This window comes from Ambystoma mexicanum, chromosome 5q (assembly GCF_040938575.1).
Source record: "Ambystoma mexicanum isolate Mex_15411 chromosome 5q, UKY_AmexF1_1, whole genome shotgun sequence".
NCBI classification, from domain to species: domain Eukaryota; kingdom Metazoa; phylum Chordata; class Amphibia; order Caudata; family Ambystomatidae; genus Ambystoma; species Ambystoma mexicanum.
This window is the reverse complement of record NC_090933.1, coordinates 878904139-878925856: the sequence shown is the minus strand read 5'-3', so window position 1 is coordinate 878925856 and position 21718 is coordinate 878904139. Positions and strand designations below refer to the sequence as shown.

General features: G+C 45.1%; 1 protein-coding gene across 1 annotated transcript in view; it reads left to right on the top strand.

Annotated features, from left to right (window-relative positions):
- VIRMA (vir like m6A methyltransferase associated) overlaps positions 1–21718 on the top strand; it is a 1848046-nt gene that overhangs the window by 945106 nt on the left and 881222 nt on the right. The window contains exon 14 of the mRNA XM_069621370.1: positions 15742–16286. Coding sequence (XP_069477471.1) covers positions 15742–16286 — 545 coding nt within the window. The remainder of the gene's footprint in view (positions 1–15741; positions 16287–21718) is intronic.

The following is a 21718-nucleotide window of genomic DNA, read 5'->3' as shown; positions in this document are numbered from 1 at the left end:
GAGCCTAAATGTCCCAGATATAGAATCCTATGCATTAGATTGCCTACTTCATCACGCTATGTACTGGTGGGCTGGGAGGATAGTTCAGGGGCAACAAGTTTATCTTGAAAGCAAGACAAGGCATAGCAACTGGTCTCCGGTATTAGGCGCTTTCTAAAAGAAAAAATATATTTACTTGCCACCTCCTATCCCCCAACACGTCCATCTAAAAAAGATGTTAGGCCGCGCATGTTCACTGAAATCGATGTTGCTGGCCACTGAGACAGGGTGGCGTGACATTGACACCTCAGAGACCACTTGCTGACCATCCCAGAGATTACATGTTTGTCACCTATACCCTCCCCGATCCCCATATTCACCATCCTTAGTTCTCACTCGCATTGGGGGGACTGCCATTTACATCAGATACATGAAACATGCGTCAGCTTCATAGGCTGGCGATTATAAAACTGGAGGACCTATTCTTAGGAGGCTGTTTTCTGACAGTGGAGCAGAGTTTTGCAAGCACTCTGCACCATCGCTTAGCGAGGTACTACTCTACAACTGGATCAAGGGTGAGATGTCTGTCAAATTCCCAACAATACTGAAGAACCCTAGATCAGCACCTTCATCCAATACTTTACTAATGCAAAAAAAAAAAACGTATCAAGCCATTTCGGTTTTCTGTTAAGTAGCAATGATTGCTGCACATTATAGTGCCAGCAAGGAGGAGCTGGGAGTCGCAATTGGGATAGACGTCAGTGAGTATAAATGGGCCAAGAAATAGCTCACTCTTAAACCAAAAATGCAGTGCTTTGCAGTTAAGATTCTTGCACCAGGCATACTACATGCCTCCTAAACTGTGCATGTTTGATCCAGCAGCGTTGAGTGCTGTTAGAAAAGATTTCCTCTTTCGCATCTTTCCCTCCTTTGATTTCAATGGAGACCCTTCGTTTTGCTCATTTCTAAACATGTCCTGACTTTTTTTTAAGGGAAGTAAAGCCTTCAGCTTCACTTTGCATGTTTTTTTCTCATTGTTATGGGGAAACTGACTAGTACCTCAGACAGTACTGAGAAACATTTTCTCTTTTCAATTCTTGTATTTTGGTAATTGCACACAGCATCTTACAGTGCATTGCAATGGGGATACCTAGTATCCCCATCACTTTACACCTTTTATGTTTTGGTAACTTTTTATATGCGCATAAGACGAGCTGGTGGCAGCAGTAACATTTTTGCTATTTTTATTTTGTTTTACTCGTGCACTTTGTTTTACCGCACATGGCTACTAAAGGTGGCTAGCACCCAAGATGGCCGTGCCACAAGGTTTTTGCTTGTTCTTTGCCCATATTGTAGTTTGACCTTCTTAATATCCTCTCAGGAAATCCCATATAAGGTCATGTACTTGATCAAGAAAGCTGTTGCTTTCACTGGCTAGTGAGTTCAGGGACGGGGTCTGGGATTCTCTGGTCCCAGTCCATATCCTTAGGTTACAGAGAGTCTGCTGCTGGGCAGATGTGTCGTCTATGATTGTACAACTGCTGGCTGTTTGAATATGACAGATCCTTTCCATTGGTGGGTTTGGACTTGCTTCCAGCTTCAGTTCAGGATAGAGGAGGACTTCTGCAGCCATTCTTCAGATGTATGTGGAGCCATAAATCCTACAACGAAGAGCAGCCCACTGATGACCCGAGGATGACGTCTGAAGTGGACTAGCCTCCTCTCCAGTGACTGGACCGCGGTGAAGCCCTGCTCCTTTGCAAGATCTCAGAAGACCCTCTTCGGTACTGCAGCCCTTGGACTAGTTTGACCAACTAGTCTCGAGGCCTACTTGGGGCTGCATGCCCCAAGACCCTTCAGAAGTGTCCCTGGACTTCCCAGTGTACTGACCAGCTCCCTCGTGTGCTACCTCCCCAAAGATATCACTGTTCAGCGTTCAAGCCTGGATCTTTGGTGGTTGCCAGCTTGTGCCATAAGTCGCCTTCTCCCGATATTTCAGCATCCTAGCATCACAAGAGGCTGAGCTGGAGCTGCTTCTGTGACCACGCCTTGAAGATCGCTTGTCGTCGCCTGCAAGTATTGACCGGCGCTGGATCGTGCCTTCACCCATCCTGTGAAGTGTCAACACCGCAAAGGTCTGCAGCGGTCATCTGGTGTTGCATCTTGAAGTTGGACCTGAACGGAAGAAGCTTTTGAACCTGTAACCCCTGGGAATCCCTCACTCAAAGAATGAAAGATTATGCCCCCAGTGACCCCATCATGTGAGCTGGGAAAATCAGAGTCTGGGTGTAAGTAAATGTAAATTCTTGTCCCTCCCCCACACCCTCTCCTCCATATGATAACATTGGTTGCAAAGCCCTTTGTCTCTGAACTCCCCCTTTGCTTACCTTTGGTCACCGAACCTGGGTCAAGTATCCTGGCCAGGGCTAGCCTCGGGACTGGAAGAGAGGACAAATAATATTTCCATTTTTAAATAGTTTTGAACTGTTTGAAATCATCACTACAATCCCATTGCATCTTTTAGTGAATACCTTCCCTGGAGAAACGTGGATTGGAACCTGTGGCTTTTGGGCACTAGGCCCCATACATCTTAAGGCTGGACTTTTAAGTGAAAGGGGGCCGAGAAAAACAACCGAGTTACAAGCTACCCCTCCCTCTTGTGTGGAAAACCTTGGCCACCTGTGGAAAAATGTAGGTGTTTGTTTGTTAGTTTTATTCATGTTTGTGTGCGCGCCAGACCCAGGGGTAGCAGGGCGCAGTGGCAAGAAAATGCGAGACTTACAAGGTTACATCATAGCACAGTGTACATTAGAAATTACAGTAGGGTCACACAAATAATTACAAAATATACAAGTTCAAGTAGGTCAATCAGAATTCCAGTTATATGGAATGAAGGTCTAGTGATAAATATCAGTAGGAGGTAGGTAACACCAGTCAACTGAGGTCAGTCGAGGTAAGGAATTGAATGACTTTTTTTCCTGAAATAAAGGTAGGGCAGGTCCGCTCTAAGGTCTTGTGGTAGTGAGTTCCAGGTTTTAGCCGCCTTAACCGGGAAAATATTTCCTCCAATAGTAGCGAGTCTAAAGTTCGGTATTGTCAAGCAATTGGAGTTGCCAGCTCTAGTTGGTCTAAGAGATGTTCTTCTGTGGAATTTGTCAGACAGGTAACTAGGGGCAGAGTTATTAAGGGCTTTGTGGGTCAGTGATAACATCTTAAGTTTTATTTTGTTCTCCGTGGTCAACCAGTTATGATGTCGACTGGTGGAAGAGATATGGGACCTTTTATTAATGCCTGGTGCTGCTCTCAAAGCATCATTTTGTAGTGTTTGTAGTCTTTGGGTTATTTTTTTATTCGCTCCAGAGTATAGAGCATTACAATAATAAATTCTGGAGAGATTTAAGGCTCTAGCCAAGATTAGGCAGCTCTTATTGGAAAGGAATGGTTTACCGGCTCTTATCAGTTTGCACGTGTAGGCCGTAGAGGATGCAAGGGATTTTAGCTGTTTATAAAGTGATGGGGTAGAATCAAGATAGAAGCCCAAGGTTTTTACATCCTTGGATACTTGGATGATGATCCCATCTATGTTGAAAGAGGAGAATTCCTGACCTAGTTTTTTGATATTGGCTAGGGTACCCAGGAAAATCAACTCTGTCTTATCGTTTAGGCAGAGGCTGTGAGTGGCCATCCATGCCTGGATGATAAGGTATACTTTGTTCACCAATTCCGTGTCTTTGGCATGATCCCCAGAAAGCAGGAGGAGGAGTGTTTTGATTGCTGCAATAGACCTCACTTCTTGATTCTGATAAAGTTGTTCTTTTATTTCTAATCAATATATTTACTTCACATGTATAAAGTATACAGACATATTAACACATCAACATAAGTGACGCAGGTAACACATGATTAACACAGTACAATAATCACAACATTAACAATGATACATTCACAATACATTCCTTCTTGGACAGGCTGGCAAATAATGGGTCACGCCTGCTCATTAAAGTACACAAGTCCAATGTGGGATTAGTGCCTGAAAAAGTGCCTTACATGCGATCATCATTTTTCAACAGCAAGATCTTCAAGTTGATATATATGGGTATGGGAACGCTGCAGTGGTTTGTTTTACAGAAATAGTTTTTTACTGGGATGCTTCAATGGTTACCATGCTTCCTTAGTGCATAAAACAACTTGAATGGGACATCATTGACTTTTTCTTTTAACATTGGTGTGTGCGTTCAAGCATTGTCCGGCGGTTAAGTTCTAATCTATCTTTCTGGCTTTTTTCGTTAGGATGTTATTATGGTAAAAGCTTTGCCGACACAGGGCGTTTTGGTTTTGGGGCCTCCCCCAGCTCAGTTCAGGCTGCTTATTCCAGTGACAGATCATATTGCCTTGAAAATGACCCCCTGAGGGTCGAAACACATGTTGGATATACCTGGTGCGAGTCCCAAGGGTTCAAACCCCAACTGCAACTTTATATTCCAGGACAGTGGGGCACTGCCCTAAGTGAACCCTAAACGCGCAGCAGGGTAGAACCAAAACAATCAAATCAAGCCCAATGGTTCTACTGCTCCAACCTCACGTCTCCATAAGTCTCCCTAAGTGAGGTCGTAGTGCTACCCCACCATCTTAAATGGCAGATAGGGCCCCTCAGCACTGGTAACCGTAAGGACTCACCAATGCCCCCACCATTAATTGAGTTATACAAAGGAGTGAATTTAAAAATACTTCATTTTTGAAAAGCAGCTCAGGTTCTCAAAAGAGCAGATATGACAACTGTCACGTTGGAGGAGAGGGTCTAGCTGCAAAAAATGTTTTTCATAATGTGTACCTTTACATCTGCGCTTTCCTTCTGATGTTTTCCCGGATTGCTCGGTCATACTATCTCTTTGAGAATCATAATAACTTGGAGGAAACCCCCTCTAAGCTTCATAGGTCCAGATATCTGGACCCTCAAAATAAGACCCAAGAAAAACCTTCCTAACAGCCACACTGATCAATGTGGCTTCCATTAGTCCATACATTATTGGATGCTTTCTACACACATAGATATGCCCCAGGTGTAGTTGGATGTTTTTAAGAGAGGCAGAAGAGGAATTTGTACCACTCTTGTGGCGTTTCCTCATCCATGCACAGATTTTCATCCTCCTCTTCAAATAAATGGGGCCAATTCCAAGCTCTGGAGTCAGAAAAGTAACTGGGTCATACGTTAATTACTGTACAAGTTAAATCCCGTACTACCGACTTCACCTCAGAACAATGGGAATTTTTCAGGTTCAATATGCTGGGAATCTTCGCTAAAGCCCCTCTTTCTTTGCTTCCTGTAGATGACTATATTCTTGTGCAAAGACTTGACTAAAAAGCTCAGACCCTTTCTAGGCAATCCTGTTTTTTTGTTCAGCGCATCCTGCTCCAGGGAGCCCTATGATGGTACAAGCCTCTACTGCTCTTTGTGACGAACCTTTGGTTGGCATCACTTCTCCCCAGAGGGGAGCACCTTTCCATGAGGCCAGGGAGTTGCGGGAAGGTAACATGCCTGGAAGACCTCATGATGGGGGAACTTCCCTCGCGGGGATAAGGACGTGAGGTTGGCATACGGCCCATGAAACTCCCAATTCCTCAAGCAGACATCCACTTGGGGATAAGAATGTAGCTCTGAGGCACGGTCTCAATAAACCCAAACCTCACATTTTGGTGATAACATCAGGTTTTGACAGCAGTAAGAGTACTCATTCTACAATCGAGCCTTACCCCTCTTTCACTATAGAGACGCAGAAGAGTATAACTTAGTCCTTTGTTAATTATATGCTATGTCATGTCATTTATAACACGCCTGTAACACAAGTGTTTCTAGGGGCGACAACACAAGGGAGGGAAGACAAAGGGAGGACAAGCTAAATGATCTTACTAGACCTTGTGTCATTCAGATTGTGCAAATGGGATAACGCAAAGTTTAGGGGGAATTGCTCTAAGGGCAGCATTGCTCTGAGTAAGGGCAATCCAAGACAGGGCAGCTCTGGGTAAGAGCAAGGAGGCAGGGGACTGTAGTGGTTAGTTACAGCCCCTAAGTGTGCGGTAGGCCCAGAGGCAGTGCAGGGGAGCCTTGTACCCATTGAGACTCTGAGGGTAGCCAGTCAACCAGTCGGCGCCGCAGAAGGGTGGTCAGCAGGGGAGGGAGAGAGAGAAAGCAGAGGAGAAAGGGAAGGTCTTGAGCTGCTTCTGGAACTTCAGGTTGTCCGGCTCAAGTTTGAGAGGGGGAGGGAAGCCATTCCAGAGGGAGGTACCTGCAGAGGAGAGAGATCTACCCCCCACTCTCTGCCTGGAGAAGCATCAGACCCTCGGAGTTGGAGGTAGCTGAGCGAAGGGCTCTAGAAGGAAGTTATTTTGGAAGCAAGAGTTGGATGTAGTTTGGTCTTGGCCCCAGAAAGCCTGTGGATAAGGCAAAGGGTTTTGAGCTTGATCTTTGCAGCCACTGGGAGCCAGTGAAGAGATTTCAGGGCTGGAGAGATAGTCACTGGGTTAAGGCCAAGGATAAGTCTTGCAGTCCTGTTCTGGATTAGTTGCAGAGGGCGAAGAGTAGAGGAAGGCAGATTGAGAAAGCGGCTGTTGCAGCAGTCCAGACTAGAGAGAACCACGGCTCTAGAGACAGTGAGCTTCTGGGGGAAAGTGAGAAACCGCAATGTTAATCGGTACTATTTTATTTCAAAGTCTGATCATGATATGAATGAGACACATAGGCCAGACCGACGGGACATCAGCAGGAAGAAGAGGACTGTGACGAAGAAGAGTCGTAACACGATACAGTAAAGCGGGAAGATCACAGCCTCAGCTGTAACCTATTAGAGTGATGTTACGCAAGGGCCATTGCCACTACAAAGACAGTAAAGGAGGACAACAGACGTCAGCCCGGCTGCTGAGTCTCAGGCAGCCGTGGAAGACTGCAGGTGTGCTGCACACCGACGCAGGAGATTCAAACCTGCAGTCCGCCGCGTCTGATGATCAGAAGGTCTGCAGGAGCAGACCTGTGCCCAGCATTGCCGAGAGGAGGAAGAAGCGCAAAAGGCAGCTGGTAATGCTGTTGCACAGCCACAGGGGAAGCAAAACACCAGAGAAACGGAATGCCTGCCATCCCAGGAAGCCGCAGCGACATGCTGAAAACCCCAACAAGGTACAAAGTGGCTCGGGAGACCCGGCGCAGCTTACAAAGAGGGCACATGTAGTTGTTTCTAGGCCCCTTTGCAATCATAACACTTGGGTGGCACGGGCAGAAAGTCTACAGACCTTCTCATCGCAGTGGTGTAATGAAGCCCCTTGACCACAAAGGAAGGGTCAAGGACCCCAAACCCCATAAAGAGAACTTGAGAAGGGAGAGTCCTTCACGACAGTGGCAGAGTTCAACCCACTGACAGCCAAAGGAGGGCCAGGTACTCTAAACAAAGTAAGAGTCATTTGGCTCATGGCAGTGCTTAGCAGGGAAGTGAACCAAGTGGGCCTGATAAGCGAAGAAGAGAAGCTAGGGTTGTGGACCTTCCTAACACTTAGAATTGAGTGTTGTAGGTGGGAAGCCTAATGAAAAGCAGCACAGGGGAAGAGTCCATCCCCATGGTTGTAAGGAACTGATGAGAAGATACCCGGAGAAGGGTGTCATTCTCCTGTAACCTGGACCGGCAGTAAGGTCCAAAAAGGCCTGGGGAAGGGAGTCATTCCCCCGGGCTATCTGAGATCGGACGTCATGAGAAGGGAGACATTCTTCTGGCCCACCAAGAAAGTATTGTTTGGAACTTTACCATCAGGGGAAGGAAGCCGTTCCACCTGACCAGGTGCAGGATATGAGTCTGTTCTAGAATTTGGGAACTGTTTCAACAAACCAAGAACTATAACACAGGAGAATGGAGTAATTATCCTGGGACCAGAACAGTACTGCTTTATGATTTGGTTTCAAGTGTAAGGGTAAGGTTTTCTTGACACAGGACAGTGGACATTTTTGAGTTGACAGACATCCTTACTGTCACCTTATCTCTTTAGTTGAGGCCTGGAATCCCGTCCTAGGAATCGGGATAGATAGGTTATCTTTCTCTTTTTGATTAAATAAAAGTATTTAGCTCCAAATAATGCCACCTTTTTGTCAGCCTCCATCTCCTGCACCCTTACACGTTCTAAACATTTCATCAGTTGGAGAGAGCGAGAAGATGTTGGCACAATAAAGAAGGATTTTTCTTCAGAAAACCTGGCTTTGAGGGGGACTTGCCTTCCTTGCACTCTTTCACTCAACTCCCATATACTGTGGAACATCATTAGGAGGTCTGCTACTAATTTACCCACAAAGATGCAAGTGTTTTTTGTCTGACGGAATGAAGTCGGCAAAGCAGATATTGCAGGTGTGCCTGGACATGGCAGGACACATGGTCAGATGAGTATGCACTGAGGTGGTTGTCCGTAGACATTTATGTATGCAAACATCTGCATTTGCTCCCAAAGTTGCACACAATTGCTGAGCATGCCTTTTGAGGCAGTCAACGTCTTTGGCTTTGAGGCTGGCATTTTCTCCGGAAGGGTCAAAGGTTCCAAGGCCACAACCAAGTCTCTTGGTTTGGCTGTGTAGTATCCTTTACCTGCATCTTCAAAAGGACATTCCCTTTCCACTTGACATTTTTCACTCATAGGGGCAGGCTGTGCTGGGAAGACAGCACCAGCAGAGATGCTACTTCCACCCTACAAATGAGAGGTGCAACCTGATGAAATGCTTCTCTCTTCCCAGTCTCCCCCTACACCCCCATTTCCAAAACCTGATTAATTCATCCCTCCACCAATCATTGTCTGTGGAGGGAGACACAGACCCTGCTTTCTTCAGAGTGGACCAACACCATTGCCTGCTTTTCCTTTAAATTTCTACAGCTAAGCCTCTTTTCTTCCCATCCTCCCCCTAGCACCTCCCCAACTTCCTCCTTCTGAAGGAGTTCTCGCAGTCTGCAAAACGGTAATTGTGACTTTTCCTCATGATCCACTGGCCCAAAACAAAATAGTGAGGAGCAGAGCTTAAAAAAATGCGTTACTACCCCAATGGCTGCCATGCAGGTGCATTGCCCTGCAGATATGATAAGTGATTGCACAATTGGTATGTCCAAAATTAAGCCGCTCCACCATCGTTCTCCACAACGCATGCTTAGTTGATAGAATCACCCTGGGACCAAAGTGGGATGCTTAAAATATGGCTTCTAAGTGTAGCACACCAGAAAAATGGTTTCAGTGTCATGGAAGTTTTCTTTGAACCCAAAATCATGATAAAAAGCAAAGAAATCCAGCAAAATGTTTAGGGGAACCCAGAAGTAAGGGGGCCAATAACACAAAATGGAAATTGTGCCTGAGGTGTGAACAATCTGAAGTCCCTGTAGTCTTCCTAGTCACGATCAGATGGTTAAGCTCTTCCCAGTAGCTGCGAACACCAGACTTGTCTGCATGCAATCAAAAACAGCCCAAAATATCTGACCACGACTAGCCTTACCTTCAGAAAGAACAAAATCCTTTCTTGATTATTGGGCCCATCTTTAACATTGGACCTTTTACTCAATACTAGAGGAATCTGTATCATCGGGCCTATATCTGCTCAGCAAATCAAAAGCAGGTCTGTCTCTCACACTGAATCCTATGAGAGTTTAACTACTGGTTGTTAGTTGGTACTTTAGGGAATGTATCCTATTAAATTTGGTACCCGTCTGACGCCTTTGCCTTTGTGAGTGACTGCAACTAGCAGGGTCATGATCTGAGTGTGCTCCTGTTACTCTTCTGAATCTACATTTGCTCACCTGCAGCCTGTAAAAACATAGTGTTTGATTTCTACAAAAACAAGTTTATTTTACCCACATCTATGTCACCATCACTTTTTTCAAAGTAATAATGCATATTGTGACAATCTTTCAGATAGCGTCAATTATCCCCAGGAGGAGACACTTCCATCGGAAACCATGTGTTATTGTACTGGGTCGGACAGTCTTAATGTAATAAGTACAGGGACGAGGAAAAACTTGAGAACGCTACAGTCAAGCAGGAAAACCGCTCGACCAGCTGTTGTCAGTGGAACTGTTACGCCATGGCAGAACCTGCTATATCAAGATTCCGGAAACAAACAACTGGGGAAGAGCGATCGAGAGAATGAGAGAGAGTGACGAAGAGGAAGATGGCATTGGAAAGCGAGATCGAGGTCAAGGTGAACGTAGAAGTCGAAGGAAGACTCAAGAGGCTTGAGGGAGTGATGTGGAGGATGTGGTACAAGAATATCTCGTAGCTGGCTAGGTGTTGGCAGTAGTGGAAGCAGCAGCAGAATGTGAAGATGTCCCACACGGAGGCAGAATGCTGCACGTCATAGAAGTGAAACCTGGTGGCACGTGGGCAAGAGTAAGGCTGAGGAAGAGGTGAATCGGCATAACGCCCCAGCGAAACAAACGTATGTTATTTGTGAGATGCTCAGAAAGCATTGTACCAGTGGGCCGGGAACCGGCACAACGGCCGGACAGATATTGGGTTGTGGTGGTGTGACCTGTAGCGGGTGGACCGTGCAGTCCGACAATTACACCAACGCTGCTAACCCTGGCTTTTCGCAAAGTTGAAACGGTGGGCTTGAGAAGCATCCGGAGTAGTGGTGGCTGAACGACCCATGCGTAAGGTACGGTCGAGTCCCTTATCAACATCAGAACAATCAGAAGTACAGGGTCCAGAAAACGAGCACACAACAAGAGAAGAGACTATTGATTGTCACAAGGTCCCAGGCAGAACCGGTGAAGCCTCCCGATGCCAAGAACAGGTAAAAGATGGGGAGGGAGCCAAAGGAAAGTTAAGAGAGCCTTGGAAAACAGGCAACAAAAAGCTAGTATGAAGAACTGTTCACTAAGCCTTTGTCTCTGGAGGATAGCTCAGGGGCAACGCACTCGTATTGGCAGCAAGACCATGCAGAGCAACAAAGGTTTGATCCCCAGGTCCGCGCTTAGAAACCTCTGGGTATTAAGCGCGTTATAAATTACCCATTACAATTACATTACAGTTGCATTACAAAATATAAATAAAGGGTAACTAACGGAGAGGTAACACTCACCTCAGCGGTTGTGAATTGAGTCTGCCCTTAAAACTCAAACCCAAATTCCCCCGAAACGTTATTTAAGGGGTTATCTTCTCAAACTCTGCCAAAGGAATAGAAGCTTGTCCAGGGGTCTTCGGGAGAATCATTGGTAAGAACAGAGTTCTTAAGGGGACTTTCAAGGACAATCAATGACAAAGATATAACATCCCCAAACACGTGAGGAATAGAAGCCCTCCTGTGTACACCCCAGAATCATCTAGGGCTGGTCTTCCGAGCAAAAAACAATCACCCTCTGTCAAAAGGCTATTGCAAACATATGATTAGTCTACACCAGATCCTGCCAAGAGTCCAGTCCTTTAAATCCACAGGGTCAACACTCCCTTTATGAAATAAGAAGAAAACCATTGTCTTTTGAAAAGCTGGGAATCGGGCCTCTTTCTTTTAACCTAGTAACCTCCAGGAAACCGAAAATACTTGAGACTCTAAAATCTGAAGAAACCAAGAAGGTAGTGAATAACTTTGAACCATTATTCCCTGGCCAGCTCCTCAAAGGTGTGGCGCTGTAGAGTCTAGCAGAACACGGGGTGCATATTCATCCTAGTGGGGGCAGGGTAAAGCATGTAAAGAAAGTCGAGTCAGGGAAAACCTTTGTAAAGGAATTACAAGTGTTGCTGAGAGACATTGGAGAACCAGCTAAGAGATGGGAGTCATTCTCCTAGCCCGCGAGAATCCTGTAGATTTGTTTTGTTTGCTTTTGAGAAGCCAGAGTTGTATGGAACTTTTACGTTGAGCAACCATGGCGTGTTGGGACTCTTTACATCCAGTAGAAGGTAGTCATTCTCCTGGGTTACAAGCAGAACCAGAACTTAGTACTATTTGTTGTAGTGACAGGGATAGCATAGGAGCCTTTTTGTCTGGGATGGTGCCTTTTGATTTGGACTCAGACTTCCTGGCAAGCACCTGAGTTTCTAAAGTTTAGGTAGGGAAACCCCATTAGAGTTGAGAATTTTCTGCTAAATAAAAGTATATTCATTCATTTATTCATTGTTTCGGTTTTAAAAATCTTTCACAGAAGTAGTACACAGATAAAACAGTGAAAAGGTAAAAAAAAAAAAAAAGTCTTCTTAGACCAGACAAATTGCAAGTAAAAATGCTAAAATAAGTTACATGAAATGAGACTTAAACCTTAATACCTCATTTACATAATATCTTGATTCTATGCACATTCTGCTTTCATACATTTCTCATCTATACATGATACATACGCGACACATCAAAACTACTTGCACCGCACTGGAGCTAGAGAATCGTAGACAAGGTAAGGAACACGCAAACGTCCTGCCCAACGTGCATAATACAGTCCCTTAGTGCAGACCAATTCCTGAGCAGATTACACCTTACGAATAGAAAGTATAATGCATTCAGTAATAAGGTGCAGTTAACAGTGGTGCAAACATTAAACACCCAGAGAACCTACATAACTTAAATCAGAGGTTCTATCCCACTTGGCATAATAGGAATGGAAAAAGTTGTGCCCAAGAGACTGATGGAACCATACATTAAATGGGAAAGCACAATTTACGAATTCACAGCACAAATAAATCCACTGTCTATGAGTGATTGGGAGGAAATTACACAGCAGAAATAGATGGAGCCGAGCAATCAATAAACAGATACAATTTACAATAATGCATCACAAAACGTACCACGGCAATCTGTAGGGACACCCGATTTCCATGAAACATTTGCCACCACAGGTCGTCAATATTTACATAATCTAAGATCGTCACAAACTTTTTAAAGCTACCTATACGCTCAATTCTCAAAGAGGGGCACTCGGTGTCAAGATGTCTTAGTTTCAATGAGATCACTAGCTTTACAAAATCTTCACGACGAAGGTTCACAAATCCCTCTACCCCTAAGGTCTATTATGTCTCCAGTCATCAGTACGTTAAATCTAAAGCACGTGAATACATGGCGCCACATTCTAACAGGTAATTGAATCAAATAGGGTTCCAGCAGCCCCCCCTTTTTATTGTTAGAGACCAGATGAGAATAAAGCCTGGTTTCCAATACCTTATCCATAGTGTTACTCCAATCCAGGTACTCCCACATACAATAAAAGTGTATAGTAATCAACACTGCAGCAGTTGGTCAGTCTCTTCATTCCTTGTCGTCAAAATACTGTTAGGGAGATTTCTCTGTTAAGGCTAATTTCCCAAACCTAGTGAGTCCCCCAGCAGCTTTGCTGGATTTTTGGGATTTATTTTTTTCTCCTGCTAAGAGTGAGACTCGTTTTCTCCCACTCTTAGGCATGATTTGAGAATGTCCTTTGACTATGTAATGTGTTTTATGGGCTATGGGGTCTTTTACTCCATAGGGCTTCATGTGTTTTTGGTATGTGTGTTACACAGCACCCTCAATGCAGTAGCACAGGGTTGTCATAGTGACCCTCAAACATAGACTCCATACCCTTGGACTGACTACTGTCTCCCAGGGCATGTAAAGTCACCATTGGCTTTACTGGTCTCAAATTGTGAACAGAACCAGTACAAACCAGCATATTGTGGAAGTACTGGTAGGGGTAATTCGATTGCCCCTGGGTCTGTTTTCCAAGGGGGCACTGTCCAGTCCCCCCTTGTCGAGTTTCTGGCTGGTGGCAGTGGATACCACGCAAAATATTCCACCAGATAATTTCCTATGGGATTTTCCCATTCATTTTAAACACACCACTTTTTGCTGCAATTTTAAAGATACCGCCAGGTTATTTATTTAATATTTATTCCCCGGTTTGGTCTTTTTGCCAGGACTCGGTTTTAAAATGGCGTTTGTGTTCGCCTCTGAAACTCTAACCCAATTCGAGCCCTTTGTTCCACTTTTTGGCGGGCTTCTCCACAGAAGCCCTCCAAATTGTGCCACACTGTCTGTGGTCAACAGGATGTGTGGGAGGGGGATTAGGCACCCTGGACTGAGTTGCCTTGGCAACTCAAGTCGCACTCTTGTGTGATTGGCCCAGTGGTGAGCCGCCCGGCTCACCACTTAGCATGTTTGAGTGACAGCTGGGCTGATGAATGGGGGTTTTGCTGCATAAAAGCAGGGCTTTGGGGACTGAAACTTCAGAAGTCGGCACAGGACCTAAAGAATCCGAAGAGGGGAGAAACTGAGCCATCTACGACGACACCACTGGTGGAGCTCTGCTGTACGAACTCGCCACTTCCCCGACAGAGGAGATCTTCTTCCAGGAGAGTCTTCTTCCCTTTCAGCTGGTGGGACCAACCAGTTCGCCTTTTTCGCCTTCCTGGATCGTCTCGTGGTCGAATCGCCCGTGCCAAGCACCCCGGCGGCCGGATAGCCACTCTTCACCACTACCGCAAATAAAAGGGTTGTACCTTTTAACCGGGAAACTCCGCGGCTGGTTTCTTCCCTGGCAGTGCAACGACCTCCAGCTTCCCTCCACATCAAGATCATCTCTTCCCCTGGACGAAGCCCCGACTTGCACCCGCTGCAAGGAACAACTTCCCCCCGCTGGAGCTTTCTCACCATTTCAGGTACTGTGTCCCGCCTGGTCTCCCTTGCAACAAACTGTCCAAGGTGTCCCGTAAATCCTTGACTCTCTATCCTGGGGTGACCTCGGACCTGCTACCATTACCTTTCTGACTTGATCCAACCTCTTTTGACTTTTCTGCAAAGACTTTGAGTGCATTTCCACTGTGTGATCTTGGGCACATTCCGCCTTGCTCTCTCTAAGAGTGGGCCTGGCCTATGAACTTTTTGCTCTACAGTAGACCCTGCCTTTCTTGACTTGCTGTGGTTTTTTAAAAGTGTTGGTACGGTGCGTTTTTCCTATTCTGCCTTTTCTCTCCCTTTTTAAACAAATTATTGGAGTGCCATCTACGGTTACGCGCTCACCTCTGTTTTGCTAAATAAGTGGTGTCTTAACCTAGACTTGTCGAATAATTAACTAGGGAGGTGTATAAACATAGTGACTGTGTTTGAACTTGCTTGACATATTATTGCCAGTGTATTTTTACAAGTGTGTTTTTAAATAAATAATTATATACTTTTATACCAAAGCTCTGGTCAGTGTTTGCTTGTGCTACTGTGTTTTTAGCCCTATTGTGTATACTCTATATACTGCCTAACTCTTCTTGAGAGAAGTCTGACTGCTCAGCCACAGCTACCAGGTAAATCTGGGTGGTGCTGGCTGCTACCAATTGGGTTTACTGCTTACTCCTGTAGTCTTAATCTTTTTGCAGTGGTCCCTAAGGGAACTGCATAGGTTTCTACCTAACAAATACCTTTCAATGTAAACTAATGTACATCACCCTGATGCTGGCCCTTGGCTGGTCTACCACTAAAAGAGCTACATAAAGACTAAGGGTACCAGTTTATCTACAATCATTGAGGTGACCTTTGGTCATGAGCACACGATTGATGGGATCTATCAGAACACCCCACATAAAAATTGGATATTAGTCTACCAATATTATGTTAAACTTTCTAGTATCCACATTTGAGAATCAATGTAAGAATAGACTTTTGAGAGAAATTATTAAAAGGTTAACTGCTCTTCGGTATTTTAAATATTATTTATGTTGTACATGGCGGTAACAAAAGATTAGATTTGAGAAAAATTAAAAAGTGATATGTTTTTAATCTTTAAAAATCTCTTCTGATTTTTCCTTTTTAAGATCAGCAGAAAGACCTCAAATGGAATCTGGCGGTAATTCAGCTATTCTCTGCTGATGGAATGGATACCTTTATCCGCATCCTACAAAAGCTGAACAGCGTTCTCATTCAGCCATGGAGGCTGCATGTTAACATGGGGACCACTTTACACAGAGTTACCACCATCTCTGTGGCACGGTGTACGCTCACCTTGCTCAAGACCATGTTAATGGAACTGTTAAAGGGTGGATCCTTTGAATTCAAAGACACACGTATTCCTGCGTCTCTTGTTGCTCTACACATGCTCCTATGCTCCATCCCAATCTCTGGTCGTCTAGATGGAGAGGAACAAAAACTGCAAAACGATATTGTTGACATTCTTTTGACTTTTACCCAGGGAGTTAACGAACAAGTTACAATCTCAGAAGAGACACTGGCCAATAACACATGGTCGTTAATGCTGAAAGAGGTGCTGTCTTCTGTTTTGAAGATCCCTGAAGGATTTTTCTCCGGACTTGTTTTGCTATCAGAACTGTTGCCTTTCCCACTGCCATTGCAAACCACAGAGGTAAAGTGTAAAATTGTGGGGGGTTTTTTGTTGGTACGTTTATAATATTGTGCCATGTAGTAGTGATAAAATAGCATCTAATTTTACTTTGAACCTCATCATTGAAGATCACAGTAAGGCACTGTTTGCATTATTACAAAAACGAATGAAAGAGATTTGTATTGCCCTAAATTCACTTTTTCTAATTTCTGTCCCAGAGCTTGAGATATAGAATATGGCATACAGCCATGTGTACTGTCCATTTACCTACCCTTTGGAACACACTTTTTTTTATATTCCTGATTTTAGAAAGTGTTATTTTATAATTGGTCTAACATTTCCGGGATAACCACTGTACTGCCTGTTATTCCAAATGTTGTCCTACATTTATATTAATATGAGCTTGGTTATGTTTTCCTGAATAATGCTTGCATGACTGTTTCATTCCTCTGTAAATAACTGTTGTTCCTATAACCCAACAAATGATACTATATTTATTGACCTCAGAAGAGTGACGACTGAGTCACTTCTGCTGAGATTTAAGTGTGGCGTTTGGATTATTCTTTGATTTAATCAGGGAACTTTTAACTATCGGATATATCTTACCAGATAGGATGCATTCACCAAGAAATTGGAATTAAGAGGACAACGCGTGCCCGATAACCACCGCAGTGGTTTGTAACAAAAAAATCTCCACATTCTGGAAACATGCTCTCTCCTATAAACTCCCAGCCCCCTTTCAAGAAATGGGCACCAATCAGCTTGTAAGACTATGGCCTCTTTGCATATAGACACCAATTGAGAACACACTAAAAGGGGTTCAACAGAATTCAATAAAACAATGAAAACTATTTAAATTCCTTTCCTAATGCTTGACCCTTCTTTCTTTTTTAAAAAGCTTTACTTGTGAACCCAGCTGCAGCCCCTCAGTGTGAGGCGTTAGATCGTCACAGCATTGTTCTCAACATATTGGTGTGTCTGTCACGACCCTCATCCAGAAGACCCCCCGGCAAGCCCATGGGCCAGGAAGGGTCTTGACTCGGGTCTCCACTAAAACCAGTCATCCTTGGCCTAGGCCTTCTTGGGGCCAGTCCTGGCGCCTTTGGGGCCATGCTCATACTTGATAAAGGACTTGTATTGGGAACTTCAGTGCCAATCAACATGGAGGCATCCACATAGCTTGGCTCCTTGGAACCAAGCTATGCGGTATAGTATTTTTGGGTGTGATACCATAGGAACTATTTTACCAGGACTACTTTCTTGAAGCTATTTAAACCACACCCGACTGGGATAACACGCCTCGCGTTACTTTGCAATTCTGCAACGTGACGCTCACCGTGTTCAGCTGCACCTGCGAACCTCGGAAGAACAGCATCTGTTAAGGAGGAAAAGGACATCGTTAGCAGCAGCAGCTTACCTGTAATTTCATCGTTAGCTGTCCACGGCTCTTGCGAACAGCATCCCGGACCCAGCGTTCCTCCCGAACCGACGGATCTGCAAAAAAGGAAGAAACAAGACATTGGATATTTTTACGATTTAACCAACGGTGCCGAAAAGCTTACCTCGCAAGCCGCTCCTCGGCCAGCATCGCCTCAGGAATTCCATGCACTGGGTGAGCACTGCGACCTGTGGGGAAGACAAGACAACAAGTTAGCAAAAGGCAAGGCATCATAGCGCCTACTCACCGCATCAAGGCGCTCTAAAAACACCATTACTTACCGGCGAGACCCAATTCAGTCTATGCCACATATTGGACTTCTGCGCACCTAAGTAAGAGAAAAGACATTAGTTAAACCAAAAAGGCATGCAAGGACAACAATATACCACAGCAATAAGACCTACCTTAAAGACTCAAAGCGGGCCGGCATCAGTGAAGTAACTGGATAGCAATCGCCCACCAAGCAAAACGCGCCCCTGCCAAGAAGGCAGGACGGAGAACACACCTGCATTAAAAACAAGGTGAGGAGAGGTCCAGAGGCGCCACAGGTATATGGGGTGGTGGGGGGGCTGTTTACCCCAGTTGCCCAGTCTTGAACATTGCCCACTAGTATTCCAGGCAGAACCCTCCCGCTGGTCACACCTGGGAACCGCAGAGAAGGATACCTGAGTCCCAACTGCTGGGTGGCGTCCCCGTGGAACCAGGTGAGCGTAACAGTGACAAGGCCAGTGCCCTGGCTTTGTCAGGAGGGGATGGGCCCCTCTCTCATCGGGGTGGGAGACCTACCAGAGAGGAATCCACAGTACTATGTGATATTTCCGTGTATTGAAGATCGAACACAAAAAATGTTTTATTTTGGTTGTTTCTGTACAGCCCTCTATATCTCATTCCATTACCCTAAACCCTGATGAATCGTGTGCGTCGCAGAGGCTTACAGTTCAATTTAGAAAGACGTCTCTGAACGGTCTCCAAGCTTTCTTTCTAAATCAGACTTCTTGGAAATCGATTTTAGCAAATCGATTTGTTCACTTGGTACCGTAATTCAATGCCAGTCCTACCCCTACAGTGGATGGTGGCAGTACACGGGGCCCCAATTCCTGCCCCCTTGTCGCAGCAAGATTTGCTTAGTACCCCACTAGCTCGGACCATACCTCCATTACAAGATGTTTGGCAGTGTTTCTTTTTCCCTTTTCAGAAAGACTGCAGACAACCTGAAGGAGTATGCGTTTCACCCCATGCAGCATACTGGCACTACTGCAATCTGTCAGCGCTGTTAGGAAAGTTTTTCTTTTTGCACATTTTTACTGTTTTTGAATGCACTTGCCCATGAAAGCTGCTGCTTTTGCGTGCTAGTGAGCCTTTGTGTGTGTTTTAGGGAGATTAACCAGTTTTATGCTTAATCCCCTCTTCTAGTGAGACCCCAAGCACTTATTGCTGGACTGTTCTCAATGAGGGAAGCCTTGTTCCGCTCATTCATTCTTCTCTGCTCCAATCATGGGAACTCTGTTTTATATGTTTTACTTTATTTTATGGAGTCTTGCTTTCCTCCATACCTTTAAAGACATATGTGTTACCTTTGCACCACACAGCACCCTATGTACAGTGTTGCTAGGAGCCCTTTGGGTACTCCGTTTTATATTCTTTTACTTTCCTTAAAAACTACTGTTCTTAAGGATGGGGGATACTTCAGCACACACCACCTTATACCTGGTTATCCCCCTTCTCTCTTCCCCTGTAACATTTTGGTTACAGTAACGACCCTATCGTTATCGCTGGTGGCAGTGGATGTGTTCTGTGCAGTTTTCCACTGCAGGCTGTATTCACAGCTGCGGTTATGCACACGAGGGTCTCCCATGTTCCAAAATTGTGGCTTCTTTCTTTTTTCGGCATTTCTTGTGTGGTTGTTCTTTGTTAGCCCTTCTTCTGCCATCCTGGGGTTGGGGAGGTCTTGATGTGAGGTTTGTGTTCGGCAGGAACCCTTTGTGTAACCCACTGAAGTTCCAGTGTGTCTGCGAGGACAGGAAGCATGGGAGGATCCCGAATCACTGCTGTGCTTTGTCTGCTGATGTACCTGAATGGAACCAGTTCCCACTGGGGGACTGACTGTCCTGATTGGACAACCACCCACCCCTTTCTGTAAACTTCAGGGAGAGGTTGTAGAGGAATGAATGGAAAATCCTTATAAAAAATGAGGTTCATGAGGCAGAAGGCAAGTCGACCACTGGAACAGAAGATCCAAAGCTGAAGACGACCAGAGACACAGGCAGACCCTTGCAGTAACTGTGAAGAGACCACTGACCCAGTTTTCCTATCGACAGAGGAGTTTTGAAGAGGATTCCTTCCCTTTGGCTGGTGAGGACCAACTAGCCATAAGACGATCTGCAGAACAAGACATCCTGAAGTGCTGTGAACTTTCAGGACTAAAAACCGCCAATACCAGGGGACCTCCAAACCAATTGCAGCGCATCATCTTCCCTTGAACAAATCCTCCCAGAACTGTTGAGCTCCAGTTGGACCTCCAGAGACAAGATCCCCCTGATCGAAGTCCCCTCACCAGAGTGCAGGACTACAGAATCGAGGCGCATTGACCGGGCGATAACTGTTCTCTGTTGGAGCTTGTAAAAAGGTGCCAAAACTGCAGACTGACATGGGAGTCAGAAGAATTCCTTGCTCTAGGGTCCTTTCTCATGACTGCTGCTGCAACATCCCTTCCGCAGTCCCTCCTTTCGTCACCACGACCAAGGAACAGGAGACCAGGTCCATCGCTGCTGCATAGGAAAGAATTCTGCTGCATCTTCAATACTCGGAAGGTACTGTGGGGCTCAAGATACTACTTACCCCAAGCCAAATTAGTTGCTCCTGTTTTACTGAAGTGGTATATCCGGTGTTTGGGTGTTCACCCATTGCCCAGGCCTAAAGCTTATGCACCTATAGGCAGTACTGATAACTTGTTTTATTCCACTAAAGCATCTTACTTGCAAGTAATTGACTTATCCTATGGAACTTTGCATTTTCTGCTGCAGCACATGACTTTGCATCCCTCCTCAAATGGCTGAAGATCTCTGAACTAGTTAGGGAAGGACTGCTAAAGTATTGGAATCATTAAACAGTATTACCAAGTAGTTAGTGCGGTATAAGACATTTTCCTTGCAACTGAAAACTGTCCGGGTGACTTTAAGAAGTTAATTGATTGATCATTGAACTGCATTCATGACTGGCGCATTCCACTACTATTGGTTTACTCAACTGAAAAAGTATTGCTGAAGTTTTCTATTTGTGTTGGTTGGTTTAAATAGTATTTACATACCTGAATAAGTTAGCCTTGTGTATATAAAATAAATGTATATTTTACTATAAGTGTGTGAAGGTTTCTTTGGGGATATGTATTTACAGAGTTAATTGTACTTACCTACAGCTCACATCCTCCTCATAATATAAGCCTGGCTGCTCTGCCGTTCTTCCAAACCTTTGGGTAGTACAGACGTATACCAAGAGGTGGAGCCTGTATACCAAGGGATAGTTATATAGAGTCTCACCTGCTGGTGGACTTTAGGAAAACTCCCCTAACAGTGTGGCCCAGTAAGGGGGCCAGGACTGTCTACTAGGGCAGATGTGCACCGTAGTTACCCCTGATTGGACAACTGCTGGTAGTTTGAAGGGTGCATAACCTTTTATAGGGTTTGGACTTTCTGACAGCTCAGATTTTGGTTAAGAGGACGACTCCTCCAGCCATTCTTGAGCTTTACGGTGGAGCCAAGAATCTCTTCAAGAAGAGCAGCCCGTTAATGTCCCGAAGACAACTCCTGAAGTGGCCCAGCATGCCCTCCAGTGTCCGGCCCGCTGAAGCCCTGCTCCTCTGCTTGATCTCCGAATACTCTCTTCATTGCTTCAGCCCTTGGGCTAGTGGGACTAAATACTCTGGATGCCTTCTCTGGGATTCAGCCCTTCAGAGCTCTTGGAAGTTTCCCTGGACTGCCCGGGGGACTGACCAACTCTCTCGTTGGTTATCTCGCCA